Genomic DNA, 19,348 nt, shown 5'->3' on the forward strand with positions numbered 1-19,348 from the left:
GATAAATTTTACAATAATAGAACCTATATTATATTCTTTTCAAAGATTCTTGCAAATCATCAAAAATAATTGTATTTTAAAAAACGATCAAATTATCCTTTCATTATTTTAAACTTAAATTAGTTTTTATGATTGACTAAAGCAATCATATTTATTCATCATTAAATAAACAAAAAAATAATATTTGAGAGTTATTTCAAAAAAAAACATTGAATTTATTAATTTGTCTCAATTTCAGTATTATAAATTTTTATAATTTCAATATTTTGAAATACACTTTTTAATATTTCAATATTTATGATATTTCAATGTATTAAGTGGTCTCAAATTGAGCTTCTCAAATATAAGTTGGCCTATTCAAATAATAAAATTAAATAATATTTAAAATAATAAATAAAAGTGATTGAGGTCATAGCAAAACGGCTGTTTCAGTCATTAATTCTTAAAAATAAAAAGGGTAAAAACTAAATACAATGGGTAAAATTCAATAGTGTCTGTGCTATCGTTCAATTTGAAGGTGTCTTTTGAAACCGCAAGACACATTGAATTTTTGAATAGTGTATTATGGTTTGACAGACACCAATGAAAAAAATAAAATGATATTTATTTTAAATATATAAGATCCTTATATAAAATATAAATATTTTATCGTTTTATTTTCTTGTTTTAGAAATGTTTTTTATTGAAAAATCAATAAAACTAACTCCAAAATAAAATTTTTGATTTAAAGACACTATGATGACACCAAGCAAATCTTCCAAGACACCTATCGTCGGGAATCTAACAACCCTACTTGAATTTAGCTGATATGAGAAAGTTATGGAAATTGAAGCTATACTCTTCATTTTTTGAGAGGCAGCAATCCCAGAACTGCTAACACTTTTCGGATTGTTTTAAGAAATTTTTCGATATGGTTTCTGATTCATTTGATTATTGCATTGTAGCAACTATATATTTGTATTCGCAGAAATATTGAATATTCTAATTATGGGTGCCGAAATTCAATTTGAATTCAATTTAGCTTGCATGATTGATGGATGTGTGGTTCGGCCATACGAAAATTATCGTTAAAAGTCCAAAATGATATGGAAAGGCTTATTAAAAATAATAGATTCTAATTCTATAAGAAATTTATATTCTGTTTTTAAAATAACATTTGGATTTTCGATAACGATAACTCCTGTTTTGCATTCAATTTTTGAATTTTCTTGAAAATTGGTAATGAATCCATAAATACGGTTTATTATTAGTCAAAATAAAATAGAGAGAGAAAATATAATTTGAGATACTTTGAAAATTTGAAGCAAGTCAATAGTATAATACTTTTTTTGTTATGATTCTTATAACAATACCAATTAAATATTTTCCGGAAAATCTAACGATACTTTGAAATACAAAAAGAGTGAGAAAAAAATATTTAATGATGGGTGATTTAAATGATCAATATTATCCTATTAAATTTTGCCCTAATTTTTAAAAAACCGTTATTCGTTAAGTTAATATAGTATTAATCAAATTCTTCATATTAAATCTCTAATCAAAAATTTCGTGAGAAAACATTTTTTGATTGAGGAAAAAATTCAAGCATCGAAGTTTTCAAAAAGTTAAATGAGTTCTCACAAATTTGTGTGAATTTCTTATTTTATTCCTTTTTCTAGAAGCTAATATACAGTTGTGTTTGACCATTTAAAGTTATAAAATTTGTAATTTTAAAGTCTCATCACACTTTTCAATGCTCGATTTTTAAAAACTGTTTAAAAATGGAGCTTATATTGAAATAGTGTAGAGACTAAAAATTACCACAGACTATTTCAGAGGATTGAGTTGCCACTCAATCCTCTGAAAAGTCTGAGGTAATTTGCAAAATTTGAGAACCAAAATATGATAACTAATCTAAATCGCACTCATTCAAAGCTGCATATCGCGATTTCAATGTTAATAATTATGACAATAACAAATTTCATTATCCGCGTTCAAACTGCATTGATTCGTCTTGATATTGAATTATTTTCTACTTACAGTGAAATCAAGCTCTCTAAAAAAGTATTTTCTTTCTTTCCAGATTTTGAGATCATATGCAAATACAACGAAACATTCAACCCTCCTAAAACAAAAATGTTGCTTTTATATGAGAATGATACAACGCTAAACACGTTCGCTAATAACGGTTTCTTACCTCAAACACCAGAGTATAATGACATTCAACATTTTCATTCAACTGTTATTCATGGGAGAAATATGTTTGTATCAGGTGACAACGCAATATGTACTCTTAAATATTATTATGACATAGGAGACAGAAACAATTTGACTGTTTCACCTTTTTTTAATGGAACCATAGTTGGGGAGTATGAAAGTGTTGTTGCTATAGGGCATTTATATACTGCAATATATGGGCATTTTATCAATGAAATAATGGCTCCTTCACAATTAATCCCTGCTGAAATTAGGAAAAAATCGTATATTGTTGTTCAAGGAAACAGAAGCATGTGTGAAGAATTAGTCAGAGTACTTGATTTTGAGGATCGAATTATATACTTAACCTGTGATCAATTTGTATTTTGTCGTGATCTTTATACAGTTTGCGATCCAAGAACTCATGGTGGTTATTATGGCCCTTGTTTAGGAAATTTGTCAATTGTAGTAAGGAAGTATTTTAATTTAACTAAAATCCAGCCCTTATATGTAGGATTGCACAAAAGAAGAGGTCCTACACGTGTGATTGCTAATTTGAACGAAATTATTAATTTTTCAAAAAATCTTAATGAATCAATACAATTTATGTATGTTCCAGATATTACAAACACTACGCTTGAAATTGCAAAAATCCATGCATCTTTAAGAGTGTTGGTTGGATCTACAGGAAGCAATCTAATTCGAAGTATTTATATGCATCCATTTACTTGTGTCGTTCAAATCTGTCCTCCTAGTTTTAATTTTGCTGTCACCGTTCAAGAAATTGTATGCAACCTTTATTCAATAGTAGTTACAGAACCTAAATTTTCTTTTAGAGAAAAATCTCCTCAATATATTAATATCACCAAAACATATAAAGCTATAAATATTGCACTATATGTTACGGAACATCACGAATGGCCAAATATTTCGGAATTTCATTTATTAAAGTAGAAGTAGTGTGTCGAAAATATGAGGATTCGAGATTGTTTTTACGTAATTTATAAATACCATCGTACATATTTGAGATTTGTGGTGTCTTTTTTACTATATTACAAAAAATCTATATTAATTTCACTTTTTAATATATGTTATATAGCTAGGGTTGTTAAAAATATCAAAAATTAGCGTTTTGAAGACACCATGGTGTCTTATAATTTTCCCTTCCTTATTGGCGTGTAGAAATAAATGCGCCAATAGATTGAAGAAGAAGAATTGTTTTTCTCTTAATGAACTTTAATCCTTTTGATATAAGAATATTAAAAACATTAATATAATTTCGAGTGGGGGACAAACTCGCCCATTGTCACTTTTTCATTAACCTTAAACTTGTAATTTTCATTATTTTTAATTAACCTTATTTCTTTCCCAATTCCTGATTTATTTTATTCACTTACTATTAAAAGTCACATTTTAATAAAATATAATAATTTATTTATAGCATTTTTTACTATACTGTAATAAAAAATTAATTATAATAAATTAAATGTTTATTAAATCAAATGTTTTCTTTGCAATAATATTTTTAATGTTGAGTAAACAATGTTGGGATCAAGTGTATCATTTTTCAGACCTTTCTGAACAGCTTCAAGCATACTGATGCATTCGACTTTTTTAAATTGTGTCATTTCTTCGAAATCTCTTGTGACTTTTTTGATAACTTTAACACTTCTCTCTGAATCCAGACCTTTAATTTGCAACTTAATCAGGAATGAAGGAACAACACTGGAATATAACTCGATGACAAGTTCATCGAGTCGAAGATTTGGTTGTACACCACTTGTATGTGCCGGATACCATTGTGTCAAATTTTTTCTGAAATTAACTTTAAAAGTACTAAGTAAGATCATGAGATATAGCAATATATGTTTAAACTAACTTATATTTTGGTTGTACACCACTTGTATGTGCCGGATACCATTGTGTCAAATTTTTTCTGAAATTAACTTTAAAAGTACTAAGTAAGATCATGAGATATAGCAATATATGTTTAAACTAACTTATATTTTGGTTGTACACCACTTGTATGTGCCGGATACCATTGTGTCAAATTTTTTCTGAAATTAACTTTAAAAGTACTAAGTAAGATCATGAGATATAGCAATATATGTTTAAACTAACTTATATTTTGGTTGTACACCACTTGTATGTGCCGGATACCATTGTGTCAAATTTTTTCTGAAATTAACTTTAAAAGTACTAAGTAAGATCATTTATTTTTGCATAATATAATGCCAATATGGTTTCTTTTGATTTTATTTCATTTATAAGCAAATCAGATTTACCCAAAAACTCCACTCCATAAGCGTTCATTTGCTAAATTAAAAAGTGACAATGGGCTAGTCTGTCCCTTTCTCATTCAAAAAGTCGAAAATTTTTCCGAGATGTTAATGGGCAAGACAGTTTTTCGACAAATAAATCGTAAACATGGGAATTAAAATAAGGCGTTATATTACATATATGGTAAAGAATATGGATGTGAAGAGCGTTAGTAGAATGGAAAGACTTTGAAATTTTAAAAAATTTATCTGGACTAAAAAATTATTTGATTATAAAAAACATATTATATATCAATTGCTATATAGAACTATCATAACAGATTTTGGAAAAGCCGCAAATCCCCAAGCTGGAGAATTCATTAAATACTAATTATTCAGCTTTTTATCAGAAAGGAAGGTAGTCTAGGGGTTCGGAACACTATGCTCTTTTTGAATCTAAAAGGCAACTGTTCAAATCATAACATCTTTGTTTTTTTTCTTATTCTGCCATTATTGTTTTTCCTTGTTATGATTCAAATTAAAAATATTTTAGTAAAGGTATTTTGGACATCATTTTTTCACATTGTCTCAATGCAAATGTTTGAAAATTTTGTAGGCAATATGACAACTCTTTCAACATTTGTTCTCTTTTATTAACTCAAACAGATTTAGGATCTAATTTCATGCCTTCGAAGACATTTAAACCATCTTCAACATAATTTATTGACAAATTGATAACAATTACTCATGAATGTCGTAGATTTAATATCCTGTCACTCAGCAACAAATTCGGGTTCAATAACAAAGCTCAGTAAAAACTTTACAGAAATTCTCTAATTTATTTTAGTGTCTTTTTGCGTCATTACGGCTGCATTTTCTTCTGCATCTGAACGCTGTGTTTGGAAGAAGACGAAATACAGAAACTTTCAACACAAGTAATCAGATTTTCTTGTCTTTCATGTTAAAATGCTTCATCTCGCTAGGTATACGTCATTTATTGGATGGATTGTTAGCTTTGTGTCCAAATAGCAAAAAAAAAGTATTAATTTAAATTTCGCATTTTGCATAAGTATACGCTTTAATTTATATCAAAACAGATTTAGATAGCTTAAAACAATATAGTTTACTCATAAATACATCTTGATAATTCACTTCTTCAATTTTCATAATCTTATATCCTGACCTATATCCTCTTATAAACCATATTTCTACTGAGATCTTCTTAAAGCATCTTTTTATCCCTATCTACGCCTCGAAACCCTATTTTTCCGGCGGAATATGAATCTTCGGGTCTCGCTGATTCGATTTCTGCAGTCAGATCGTAAAAATACTCACTACATAGCCTGATAATCTCAATTTAAGTTCCTTAATTTTTTTGAAAAAAAATTAAAACTCCCTTATCAAACATCATGCTCATTTTTACGAATTTCATTTTTCCTTTAAGTTTAAAATATACGCTTTGTAGCATGTTTATAATACATTTTCAATTTACATTTACATTTTTATTTTTGAATTGTTTATTTATATTTCCGTTTGAACAATAATATTTATTGAAAATTGTGAGAGAAACGGATATAATAAAAAACACCATACAACAAAATTCACTTTTTTTCATACTTACGCGGATCACTCCTTTTCGGCCCAATATGCCGGAAATGATAAAACTCTCAGATCTAGTTGCTAAGATCCAAACTCTCGACTCTCAAATCTACTTCCTCAGATCTTGTTGCTAAGATCCAAACTCTCGACTCTCAAATCTACTTCCTCAGATCTTGTTGCTAAGATCCAAACTCTCGACTCTCAAATCTATTTCCTCAGATCTTGTTGCTCAGATCTACTTCCTCAGATATTGTTGCTAAGATCTACTTCCTCAGATCTTGTTGCTAAGATCTACTTCCTCTCAATCTTTGTTGCTAAGATCCAAACTCTCGACTCTCAAATCTACTTTCTCAGATCTTGTTGCTAAGATCTACTTCCTCAGATCTTGTTGCTAAGATCCAAACTCTCTACAAATCTACTTCCTCAGATCTTGTTGCTAAGATCCAAACTCTCGACTCTCAAATCTACTTCCTCAGATCTTGTTGCTAAGATCTAAACTCTCGACTCTCAAATCTACTTCCTCAGATCTTGTTGCTAAGATCTAAACTCTCGACTCTCAAATCTACTTCCTCAGATCTTGTTGCTAAGATCTAAACTCTCGACTCTCAAATCTACTTCCTCAGATCTTGTTGCTAAGATCTAAACTCTCGACTCTCAAATCTACTTCCTCAGATCTTGTTGCTAAGATCTAAACTCTCGACTCTCAAATCTACTTCCTCAGATCTTGTTGCTAAGATCTACTTCCTCAGATATTGTTGCTAAGATCCAAACTCTCGACTCTCAAATCTACTTCCTCAGATCTTGTTGCTAAGATCTACTTCCTCAGATATTGTTGCTAAGATCTAAACTCTCGACTCTCAAATCTACTTCCTCAGATCTTGTTGCTAAGATCGATCTATTATACTCAATTTTACTTAAGCAATATAGATCACCTTTATTATGATTCTCTTTATCTGTACTTGTTTAAAATTAAATTACATCATAAAGATCTAATTACAAATTATTTAGAATTTTGAAATAAAACCAGTATTTTATCAAATGCTTTGAGATTAATGCATTCAAACTTAAAAAAAAAAGATATATTCAGATCAATTTCAATATTATTGATTTTTTAATGTAAAAACTATGTCTACATAGATCTCAAACAATTTTATTAGATACTCTTTTTCCCAATTTTTTTCAAAATCTCTTTTTACATATCAAAAATTGTATTTTTCAATTTCATTTTTATTTTTTCCATATTTTTTTTGGAATTTGGATATGCGTCCAAAGTAGTTATGTCATTAGAAAAATATTAGATATCTGAAGAGAAAATGATAACTTAGAGAGTTTTAAAGATTTTATTTTCGAATACAAATATAGACCTCAGAGGAATACATTCTAAATAAATTTGTATCTGAGGGTGAATAAATAAGAACAAAATTTAAAGGGTTAGCATAAATAATGTAGAAATTAAGATTGGAATTTAAATTTAATACAAAATTAAAGGGAATGAATTTGCGATTAGTAGGGTATGGCAAATGGATTGGGAAACATTGGTTACACATGAAAATTATCAGATGTAAGAATTTGGTGCAGATATTTTAAAAATGAGATCTGAGTGCTTAAACAATATCTCAAAATTCAAATTTTCCAAATGAAAATTTGGAAAATTCCCAAAATGCAGAATCAACTGATGATTTTCAATCATTAATAACGCCAATACAAGAAGATCATTTTCCTTCTGCCAACGAACTAAAACAATGGTTTGATATTGCCCATGATGTTTTAATTAGTCCGCCACCTGAGAATCAACATCCAGAAATTGATGAAGAAGAGACACAAAAAGCAATTTATCTATTACAAAACTTAGACTTTCCTAAGAAATAAAATTATTTAATTTATTCTTGTTTGTTTTTTAATTAAACATGTATATTTATTAACATTTCCTTTTTTAATACCTTTCCAACTTCTATTAGTAACAAACACATAACTAATTTGAAGATTTAGCGTTATGAAGAAGTATCCAAGTAATAACGTCAATAATGCATTTGCGATAGGATATAATTGCACCAAAGGTTAAAACTTGTATAAAGAATGAAAAATGAAATTTAATACAATTTTTTTTCGAAAAAAATCCATGCTTGGCTAGATTTTCATAGTTATTGAATATGCATTACTGACATCTTGTAAAAGATGCCGATCAAGGCTTTCAAGATTGCTAAATTTCTCGATTAAAATTTACATTTTTTTTTTATTTGTGTTTAATTACATTTTACAGTTTGCAGACTTACATAAAATCCGCAACATAGTGGTTATTTAATATTTGCCCCACAGTATTGTAGTTTGAAATTTACGATAAGATTATAATTGATAAAGTAAGGTTTTGTCATTAATGCATCTTATAAACTTTCATTGATAAATATGGATAGATAAGTTCTGTGTTCAAAAGTAAGCATTTTTTAAAACGCGCAATTATATCAAGAACGACTATCATAAATTCATGAGTATCGATGATTTTCGTTTAGGATGGACTTAATCGGCTTGATTGATATACATATTTTAAAATGGCATAGCTTTGTGCATGTTATGTCAAGCATTGTGCCAAACCAATTTAAAATGAAACAAATTATTTTAAAGAAACTATATATGAACTATTCGAACACTTTATATTAATGTAGGGAGCTATAAATTTAAATATTCTAAAAATTTATTTATTTGTTAAGAGTTCGGAACAAATTTATTATTGAATATATAGGAAATCAAATAATTATGCATAATCGCATAAAAAAATGCTGAAACAATGAAAAGAAAAAAATAGTTGCCCAATAGAAAAAGTCGAACCCATACCCCTACCCATTGAGTTATCCTCACTTTCAAGTTTCGATCGAAAAAAAGGTATTTAACGCGTAACTCGCACCTTTTAGTCGTATTTCGAAGTTCTATATAGTATTAAAGATTAAGTTACATTATGTACAAAATAACTTTTTATTGTTATTTGATTTTGATAGCATTATTAGCTGAATATGAAAATCTCGTAGAAATAATCATTTCATTCAGACATAAGTATTGGATTGTTTCCCAACAAGCATAATAACACACGTTTCATATTATAATTTATTTCATTTCTGTACAAAATTTAGATAACGATATCAAATAAAAAAAACTGTGGCATTTTTTTACTTCAAACTATCATGAAGTGTAACCAAATTGGGTGAGTATTCTTGCTATCAGTATGACATGAAAAAGTGAACGACAAAAATTGAAGATATTGTAGTTAACTCGGATTTTTTTAATTGCAAACACATCTATAATTTGTTTAAATATCATTTATTATATCAAAATCGAAAAATTCGTTTTTGGAAATCTTTGAATTTATGAGAAGTTCTACAAAGACACTTACAAATATAGCGTTTGCAATAAAAAGGCTCTTTAATCTTCTTCATCCTTGCTCAGAAACTTCTACTGGTTACCTTACGGGTAACCTGCAAAGCTGCTTCCAAGGCATCGGGAAAATAACGTATTTTCGTGAGACTACCTTTATATTTATATATGTATATTTATATATGTAATATTTATATATGTATATTTATATATGTATATTTATATATATATTTATATATGTATATATTGTATATATGTGTATATTTATATATGTATATTTATATATGTATATTTATATATGTATATTATATATTATATTTTATATATGTATATTTATATATGTATATTTATATAGTATATATTTATATATGTATATTTATATATGTATATTTATATATGTATATTTATATATGTATATTTATATATGTATATTTATATATGTATATTTATATATGTATATTATATTATATTATATATGTATATTTATATGTATATTTATATATGTATATTTATATATGTATATTTATATATGTATATTTATATATGTATATTATATTGTATTTTATATATGTATATTTATATATGTATATTTAATATGTATATTTATATATGTATATTATATATGTATATATTATATAGTTTATTTAATATGTATATATTTATATATGTATATATTTATATATGTATATTTATATATGTATATATTTATATATGTATATATTTATATATGTATATATTTATATATGTATATATTTATATATGTATATATTTATATATGTATATATTTATATATGTATATATTTATATATGTATATATTTATATATGTATATATTTATATATGTATATATTTATATATGTATATATTTATATATGTATATATTTATATATGTATATATTTATATATGTATATATTTATATATGTATATATTTATATATGTAATATTTATATATGTATATATTTATATATGTATATATTTATATATATGTATATATTTATATATGTATATATTTATATATGTATATATTTATATATGTATATATTTATATATTTATATATGTATATATTTATATATGTATATATTTATATATGTATATATTTATATATGTATTGTTGTAAACAGAAATTCATCAAAAGTGACACCTCAGAAAAGCTAAACTATTGAATTTTTGGAACTTTTGATAGAGCACGTTTTTAAATATTAATTAAAGTAAATATATATTTTGTAAAGATTCTTTTTAATAAAAAAATAAAATTTTGAAGAAGAACACAAAATCTTCTGAAAAATAATATCACATAAACTCATATTATTTTCTAATATATAACTATTTTATATAAAAATCAAATTCAATGATCTTAAAAGCGAAGGATAAACCTCAAAATTTACGAATATAATGAGTGGGAATATAATGCTTATCTATCATAAAACCATATGAAATATTAATTTTTGCTTTACGCCTAATTTTTGACGACAATTAGCAAAAATGTTAAATGTTAACACTCAGTCCATTTGAATATGAAAAATAAAATTGACTTTGATTAAATGTTTTTATTTATCATGCAATTCTTCTTGCGACCAAAGATTTGAATAAAATTTCAAAAAAAAGATAGCTTAAAAAATAATATACGGTAGGAGAGAGGGTCAAAGTTGCTATTTGTCACTTTTCCACAAGAATATAATGGGGAAAAAATATAAAACCAAAAATAATTGTTATAATTTAAATGAAGAAGTAATTTAAAACGATTTTATTTATGATCAAATTTTATATATTTTTTTTGGATCAAATCCATTTTAATAGAATTTATATACTATTCATCTATTAGTAAACACTACCGTATATTATTTTTTAAGCTATCTTATTTTTTGAACTTTTATTCAAATCTTTGGTCGCAAGAAGAATTGCATGATAAATAAAAACATTTAATCAAAGTCAATTTTATTTTTCATATTCAAATGGACTGAGTGTTAACATTTAACATTTTTGCTAATTGTCGTCAAAAATTAGGCGTAAAGCAAAAATTAATATTTCATATGGTTTTATGATAGATAAGCATTATATTCCCACTCATTATATTCGTAAATTTTGAGGTTTATCCTTCGCTTTTAAGATCATTGAATTTGATTTTTATATAAAATAGTTATATATTAGAAAATAATATGAGTTTATGTGATATTATTTTTCAGAAGATTTCATTCTATATGCCTATGAAAAGTACTCTCAAAACTAACTTTTTCCTAATTATAATTAAAACTAGAATATTGTATTATGCTTAGTATTATTTCATTTTTCTCATTCAATTTAGAATTTACAAATGTCAAAAAATTGAGAGCTGTTACTTTTGATGAATTTCTGTTTATTACAGTATATATTTATATATGTATATATTTATATATGTATATATTTATATATGTATATATTTATATATGTATATATTTATATATGTATATATTTATATATGTATATATTTATATATGTATATATTTATATATGTATATATTTATATATGTATATATTTATATATGTATATATTTATATATGTATATATTTATATATGTATATATTTATATATGTATATATTTATATATGTATATATTTATATATGTATATATTTATATATGTATATATTTATATATGTATATATTTATATATGTATATATTTATATATGTATATATTTATATATGTATATATTTATATATGTATATATTTATATATGTATATATTTATATATGTATATATTTATATATGTATATATTTATATATGTATATATTTATATATGTATATATTTATATATGTATATATTTATATATGTATATATTTATATATGTATATATTTATATATTTATATATGTATATATTTATATATGTATATATGTATATATATATATGTATATATTTATATATGTATATATTTATATATGTATATATTTATATATGTATATATTTATATATTTAAAAGACGGTGGTTCACCAACATGATTATGAAAATGATGTCCATTTACAAATCTGTATTGATTAGATTTCATTTCAAAGGTAAAGTTAGCACTACAACTTCCCCATCTACAGTAATGTCTAATAATTGTTACTCCATCTGAATTCAAATGCGAATCTTTCCGATAATTGCAGTTAGCACGCATCTCTGCTTGAACTCCATATTGAAGATAATGAATGAAATCAATATATTGTTTTGTATCAGCAAGGGGTGCAGGAACGGATTGATTCATTTAAAAAATGAAAAAAGTGAGAATTGTAAATAATTAAGGTTAATATTGAATAAATAATACATCAAACTAGTTTTAGAGTTGATAGTAAGAAGCGAAGAACAGTACCAGTAAGATACAGCAGTAGTAGCTGCTTCATGCTGCATTGAGTATTGTTGAATAATTTGAAGTAGTGGTTTTTGAAATCAGCACCCCTATGAGAGCGCTGGCGACCGAAACACCACTAGTAAGATTGTGTATTAGAAACTGCTTCATGCTGTGTTGAGTAAGCTTCGATGTCTTTGTAGGATAGCTTTCTGAGAGCGAAACAAGATAGTGTTGAAAAAAAAATTTGAAAATCTGAGAGACTGTGCAAGAGCCAACGACCAAAACACTACAAGTAAGATACAGCAGTAGTAGCTGCTTCATGCTGCATTGAGTATTGTTGAATAATTTGAAGTAGTGGTTTTTGAAATCAGCACCCCTATGAGAGCGCTGGCGACCGAAACACCACTAGTAAGATTGTGTATTAGAAACTGCTTCATGCTGTGTTGAGTAAGCTTCGATGTCTTTGTAGGATAGCTTTCTGAGAGCGAAACAAGATAGTGTTGAAAAAAAAATTTGAAAATCTGAGAGACTGTGCAAGAGCCAACGACCAAAACACTACAAGTAAGATACAGCAGTAGTAGCTGCTTCATGCTGCATTGAGTATTGTTGAATAATTTGAAGTAGTGGTTTTTGAAATCAGCACCCCTATGAGAGCGCTGGCGACCGAAACACCACTAGTAAGATTGTGTATTAGAAACTGCTTCATGCTGTGTTGAGTAAGCTTCGATGTCTTTGTAGGATAGCTTTCTGAGAGCGAAACAAGATAGTGTTGAAAAAAAAATTTGAAAATCTGAGAGACTGTGCAAGAGCCAACGACCAAAACACTACAAGTAAGATACAGCAGTAGTAGCTGCTTCATGCTGCATTGAGTATTGTTGAATAATTTGAAGTAGTGGTTTTTGAAATCAGCACCCCTATGAGAGCGCTGGCGACCGAAACACCACTAGTAAGATTGTGTATTAGAAACTGCTTCATGCTGTGTTGAGTAAGCTTCGATGTCTTTGTAGGATAGCTTTCTGAGAGCGAAACAAGATAGTGTTGAAAAAAAAAATTTGAAAATCTGAGAGACTGTGCAAGAGCCAACGACCAAAACACTACAAGTAAGATACAGCAGTAGTAGCTGCTTCATGCTGCATTGAGTATTGTTGAATAATTTGAAGTAGTGGTTTTTGAAATCAGCACCCCTATGAGAGCGCTGGCGACCGAAACACCACTAGTAAGATTGTGTATTAGAAACTGCTTCATGCTGTGTTGAGTAAGCTTCGATGTCTTTGTAGGATAGCTTTCTGAGAGCGAAACAAGATAGTGTTGAAAAAAAAATTTGAAAATCTGAGAGACTGTGCAAGAGCCAACGACCAAAACACTACAAGTAAGATACAGCAGTAGTAGCTGCTTCATGCTGCATTGAGTATTGTTGAATAATTTGAAGTAGTGGTTTTTGAAATCAGCACCCCTATGAGAGCGCTGGCGACCGAAACACCACTAGTAAGATTGTGTATTAGAAACTGCTTCATGCTGTGTTGAGTAAGCTTCGATATCTTTATCAGACCACCTTTAAATTAACCACTCACATTCTCACTGTGGTCCATCTAAAATTTGTAAACTTTATGACATAAAATTATATTATATGCAGGATCCCACCTATTACTTAATCTTTTTGGAATAAATGTTTTATAATATTTATCGATTGATTGTAATTTTTTGTATAAAAAAAGTTTTTATTTATATTAAAAATATATTCGGTTAATGATATTATCTTATAATTTGTAAATAAATCTAGTAATAAAATAACTTTAATAGTTGGTGTCACTTTTTCGAAAATTCTGGTTTTTTCGTTGTAAACAGAAATTCATCAAAAGTGACACCTCAGAAAAGCTAAAATATTGAATTTTTGGAACTTTTGATAGAGCACGTTTTTAAATATTAATTAAAGTAAATGTATATTTTGTAAAGATTCTTTTTAATAAAAAAATAAAATTTTGAAGAAGAACACAAAATCTTCTGAAAAATAATATCACATAAACTCATAATATTTTCTAATATATAACTATTTTATATAAAAATCAAATTCGAGTGGGGGACAAACTCGCCCATTGTCACTTTTTGATTAACCTTAAACTTGTAATTTTCATTATTTTTAATTAACCTTATTTCTTTCCCAATTCCTGATTTATTTTATTCACTTACTATTAAAAGTCACATTTTAATAAAATATAATAATTTATTTATAGCATTTTTTACTATACTGTAATAAAAAATTAATTATAATAAATTAAATGTTTATTAAATCAAATGTTTTCTTTGCAATAATATTTTTAATGTTGAGTAAACAATGTTGGGATCAAGTGTATCATTTTTCAGACCTTTCTGAACAGCTTCAAGCATACTGATGCATCCGACTTTTTTAAATTGTGTCATTTCTTCGAAATCTCTTGTGACTTTTTTGATAACTTTAACACTTCTCTCTGAATCCAGACCTTTAATTTGCAACTTAATCAGGAATGAAGGAACAACACTGGAATATAACTCGATGACAAGTTCATCGAGTCGAAGATTTGGTTGTACACCACTTGTATGTGCCGGATACCATTGTGTCAAATTTTTTCTGAAATTAACTTTAAAAGTACTAAGTAAGATCATGAGATATAGCAATATATGTTTAAACTAACTTATATTTTGGTTGTACACCACTTGTATGTGCCGGATACCATTGTGTCAAATTTTTTCTGAAATTAACTTTAAAAGTACTAAGTAAGATCATGAGATATAGCAATATATGTTTAAACTAACTTATATTTTGGTTGTACACCACTTGTATGTGCCGGATACCATTGTGTCAAATTTTTTCTGAAATTAACTTTAAAAGTACTAAGTAAGATCATTTATTTTTGCATAATATAATGCCAATATGGTTTCTTTTGATTTTATTTCATTTATAAGCAAATCAGATTTACTCAAAAACTCCACTCCATAAGCGTTCATTTGCTAAATTAAAAAGTGACAATGGGCTAGTCTGTCCCTTTCTCAATCAAATTCAATGATCTTAAAAGCGAAGGATAAACCTCAAAATTTACGAATATAATGAGTGGGAATATAATGCTTATCTATCATAAAACCATATGAAATATTAATTTTTGCTTTACGCCTAATTTTTGACGACAATTAGCAAAAAATGTTAAATGTTAACACTCAGTCCATTTGAATATGAAAATAAAATTGACTTTGATTAAATGTTTTTATTTATCATGCAATTCTTCTTGCGACCAAAGATTTGAATAAAAGTTCAAAAAATAAGATAGCTTAAAAAATAATATACGGTAGTGTTTACTAATAGATGAATAGTATATAAATTCTATTAAAATGGATTTGATCCAAAAAAATATAAAACCAAAAATAATTGTTATAATTTAAATGAAGAAGTAATTTAAAACGATTTTATTTATGATCAAATTTTATATATTTTTTTTGGATCAAATCCATTTTAATAGAATTTATATACTATTCATCTATTAGTAAACACTACCGTATATTATTTTTTAAGCTATCTTATTTTTTGAACTTTTATTCAAATCTTTGGTCGCAAGAAGAATTGCATGATAAATAAAAACATTTAATCAAAGTCAATTTTATTTTTCATATTCAAATGGACTGAGTGTTAACATTTAACATTTTTGCTAATTGTCGTCAAAAATTAGGCGTAAAGCAAAAATTAATATTTCATATGGTTTTATGATAGATAAGCATTATATTCCCACTCATTATATTCGTAAATTTTGAGGTTTATCCTTCGCTTTTAAGATCATTGAATTTGATTTTTATATAAAATAGTTATATATTAGAAAATAATATGAGTTTATGTGATATTATTTTTCAGAAGATTTCATTCTATATGCCTATGAAAAGTACTCTCAAAACTAACTTTTTCCTAATTATAATTAAAACTAGAATATTGTATTATGCTTAGTATTATTTCATTTTTCTCATTCAATTTAGAATTTACAAATGTCAAAAAATTGAGAGCTGTCACTTTTGATGAATTTCTGTTTATTACAAATTTAAAGTTATTTAATTTGGATTATAAATAAATAGGCTAATACAATATTTAAAAATGAGAAAAAATAACTTTTCAAAGAACTTTTCATAATCTCAAAGAAAATTTTTTATTCAATAATTATATAAATTAATTAACATTCATAATGGAATTGGATTTTTTTTATAAAAAATTGGTCCTACTTAACTTTTTGAGAGAATTTGGCTTTTCATTTTTTATTATGAGTAGTGTAATAAACAGAAATTCATCAAAAGTGACAGCTCTCAATTTTTTGACATTTGTAAATTCTAAATTGAATGAGAAAAATGAAATAATACTAAGCATAATACAATATTCTAGTTTTAATTATAATTAGGAAAAAGTTAGTTTTGAGAGTACTTTTCATAGGCATATAGAATGAAATCTTCTGAAAAATAATATCACATAAACTCATATTATTTTCTAATATATAACTATTTTATATAAAAATCAAATTCAATGATCTTAAAAGCGAAGGATAAACCTCAAAATTTACGAATATAATGAGTGGGAATATAATGCTTATCTATCATAAAACCATATGAAATATCAATTTTTGCTTTACGCCTAATTTTTGACGACAATTAGCAAAAAATGTTAAATGTTAAGAGGGGGGCACAAACTTGCCCAGCGAGGTGAAGTGAAAAGTGATGGGTTTACATGTCAGAAATGTAAACTGTTAGATTTGAAACAAAAAATGGATTATTTTATTACCCAGATTTGCCTTACTTTTACCACCCCTCTAAAGCTGGGGACACCGCCTATCGTTGGGAGTAGCTATTAAATAGAACCACCAAGGGTATTTTTCGAACTTTCGTTGTAGTGTAGTGGAAACATCCGACATAAGGATTAATTATGCCAAGGTTTGATTCCCATTTAGCAAATTTTTTTCTTTTTTGGATCATGAATTTTTTTTTGGGTCACTATAAGATTTGTTTCATGTTCTAAATCTGCTGCATATGTAATCTATTTTTATTTACCTATTTTTTAAAAATCTATTGGATTGCCAAATTTGAATCTATTTAAAATCATAAAAATCCAAAAAAACTATAAATATATGTTTTATGCATAGTGCCGATACTCAAATATCAGATTACTTAGATCCATGAATAATATCCGAATTTTTTTTCTTAAAATTAAACTTCAAAACTTCTTGCAATCTTATTCTTAATCAATTGTAAATTTTTAAAACCATTTTTTAAAATAATTTTGCGTAAATTTTATTCTCATGTTGTTTTAATCGAAAATTGATACATTTTCAAAAAAATAATATTGACTTATGAAATTCATTTTTAAGGTGAAATAGTATTGTTTTTATTAAAGTATATGAATAATATATAAAAAATTAATGAATAATATAAGCAGATTTTTAGTTTACAAAACAAATATGAGCAATGCAATTTCAAACTTTTGCTGGCAATTTCGATATTGCTCAAGTTTGTAGTATTTGTGATACCTATAACATCGGCTTAATCAAAATTCGATTTTTCTTATGAGTTATTGAGAAAATTTGATTGCAATGAGAAGGATTTCGACGTTTTTGATAAACTAAGAGCTGAGCTTTAGGTGTTCAGTTCATTTATGGCTGTAGTTTGATGCGTAGATCTCTTTTTTATTGTAAATTCTTTCAGCATGGAGATCGAGAATGAATCTTTTGAGAACTTTATGAGTTTTTACACCCGTAAAGAGGTCCTTCGAGGAAAGATAGTCCAGACTACATGAAGATGTGGGTTAACCAAAAAAATCCGATGGTTTCCCCATATTCATGTAGATCTTCGAAAAAATGAGCACCAAAAAAGCCAAAAAAATAGGCTTTTTATTGGATTTGTACACTAGATCAATAACCTATTTAGGATCTGACACTCTTTTTAGCCAGAGATATGAGGTCCTTTCTAGGAAAACGATCTATTCATCCATAAAAAAAATGAATTATCGTTTTCCCCAGAAATTACATGGGGAGTGGTAAAAGTAAAGCAAATCTGGGTATTATATGATAGAGAGATTTGGTAAGTTACTATCAAATTTGTAAGTAAGGGGGGAAAAAAGTAAGAAAGAAAAAAATTTTAAAATAAAAAGCCACTCGCTTCGCTCGCGGTTGACAAAAAGAACAAATTCGAAAAATAATTGTATGAAATTACGAAACTAAGCCACTCGCTTCGCTCGCGGTTGACAAAAAGAACAAATTCGAAAAATAATTGTATGAAATTACGAAACTAAGCCACTCGCTTCGCTCGCGGCTTAAGAAAAGAACAGATTCGAAAAAAGGTTGTATGAAATTACGAAACTAAGCCCCTCGCTTCGCTCGCGGCTGACGAAAAGAACAGATTTGAAAAAAGATTGTATGAAACTACGAAACTAAGCCGCGAGCGAAGCGAGCGGCTTAAGTAAACAACATATTTCAGATTATCGATACTAAAAATTTTTTTATTTTATTACATTTTTTTTGCATTTTTTTTAAGGGTGCACACGAGAGGATCATGTAAACTTCAGAATTTAGAACCTTATTTTTAGGCATTATCTTGGCTACCTATTTAGGCTCGAAAAGCAAAAAATATCAAAAAATACAACTTGACTCC

The 19,348-nt window shown here is 26.7% G+C and overlaps 1 protein-coding gene across 1 annotated transcript, besides 10 other annotated features; it reads left to right on the top strand.

The window, feature by feature from the left end:
• Window positions 1-1,880: 1,880 nt before the first annotated feature.
• TVAGG3_1082170 (glycosyltransferase family) lies at window positions 1,881-3,232 on the top strand (the record flags this gene model as incomplete). Its single annotated transcript, XM_051256716.1, has 1 exon — window positions 1,933-3,129. The coding sequence occupies one exon, from the start codon at window positions 1,933-1,935 to the stop codon at window positions 3,127-3,129; it is 1,197 nt and encodes a 398-aa protein (XP_051076074.1).
• Window positions 3,233-3,456: 224 nt separating this feature from the next.
• Window positions 3,457-4,532: a mobile genetic element.
• A 5,973-nt stretch (window positions 4,533-10,505) lies between these two features.
• Window positions 10,506-10,543: a mobile genetic element.
• Window positions 10,544-11,718: 1,175 nt separating this feature from the next.
• Window positions 11,719-11,755: a mobile genetic element.
• A 2,782-nt stretch (window positions 11,756-14,537) lies between these two features.
• Window positions 14,538-14,574: a mobile genetic element.
• Window positions 14,575-14,774: 200 nt separating this feature from the next.
• Window positions 14,775-15,729: a mobile genetic element.
• A 987-nt stretch (window positions 15,730-16,716) lies between these two features.
• Window positions 16,717-16,753: a mobile genetic element.
• A 231-nt stretch (window positions 16,754-16,984) lies between these two features.
• Window positions 16,985-17,021: a mobile genetic element.
• A 359-nt stretch (window positions 17,022-17,380) lies between these two features.
• Window positions 17,381-17,485: a mobile genetic element.
• A 1,429-nt stretch (window positions 17,486-18,914) lies between these two features.
• Window positions 18,915-19,082: a mobile genetic element.
• A 148-nt stretch (window positions 19,083-19,230) lies between these two features.
• Window positions 19,231-19,348: part of a mobile genetic element that runs on past the window's edge.

This window comes from Trichomonas vaginalis (genome assembly GCF_026262505.1).
Source record: "Trichomonas vaginalis G3 chromosome Unknown ctg_156, whole genome shotgun sequence".
Classification (NCBI taxonomy): domain Eukaryota; phylum Parabasalia; order Trichomonadida; family Trichomonadidae; genus Trichomonas; species Trichomonas vaginalis.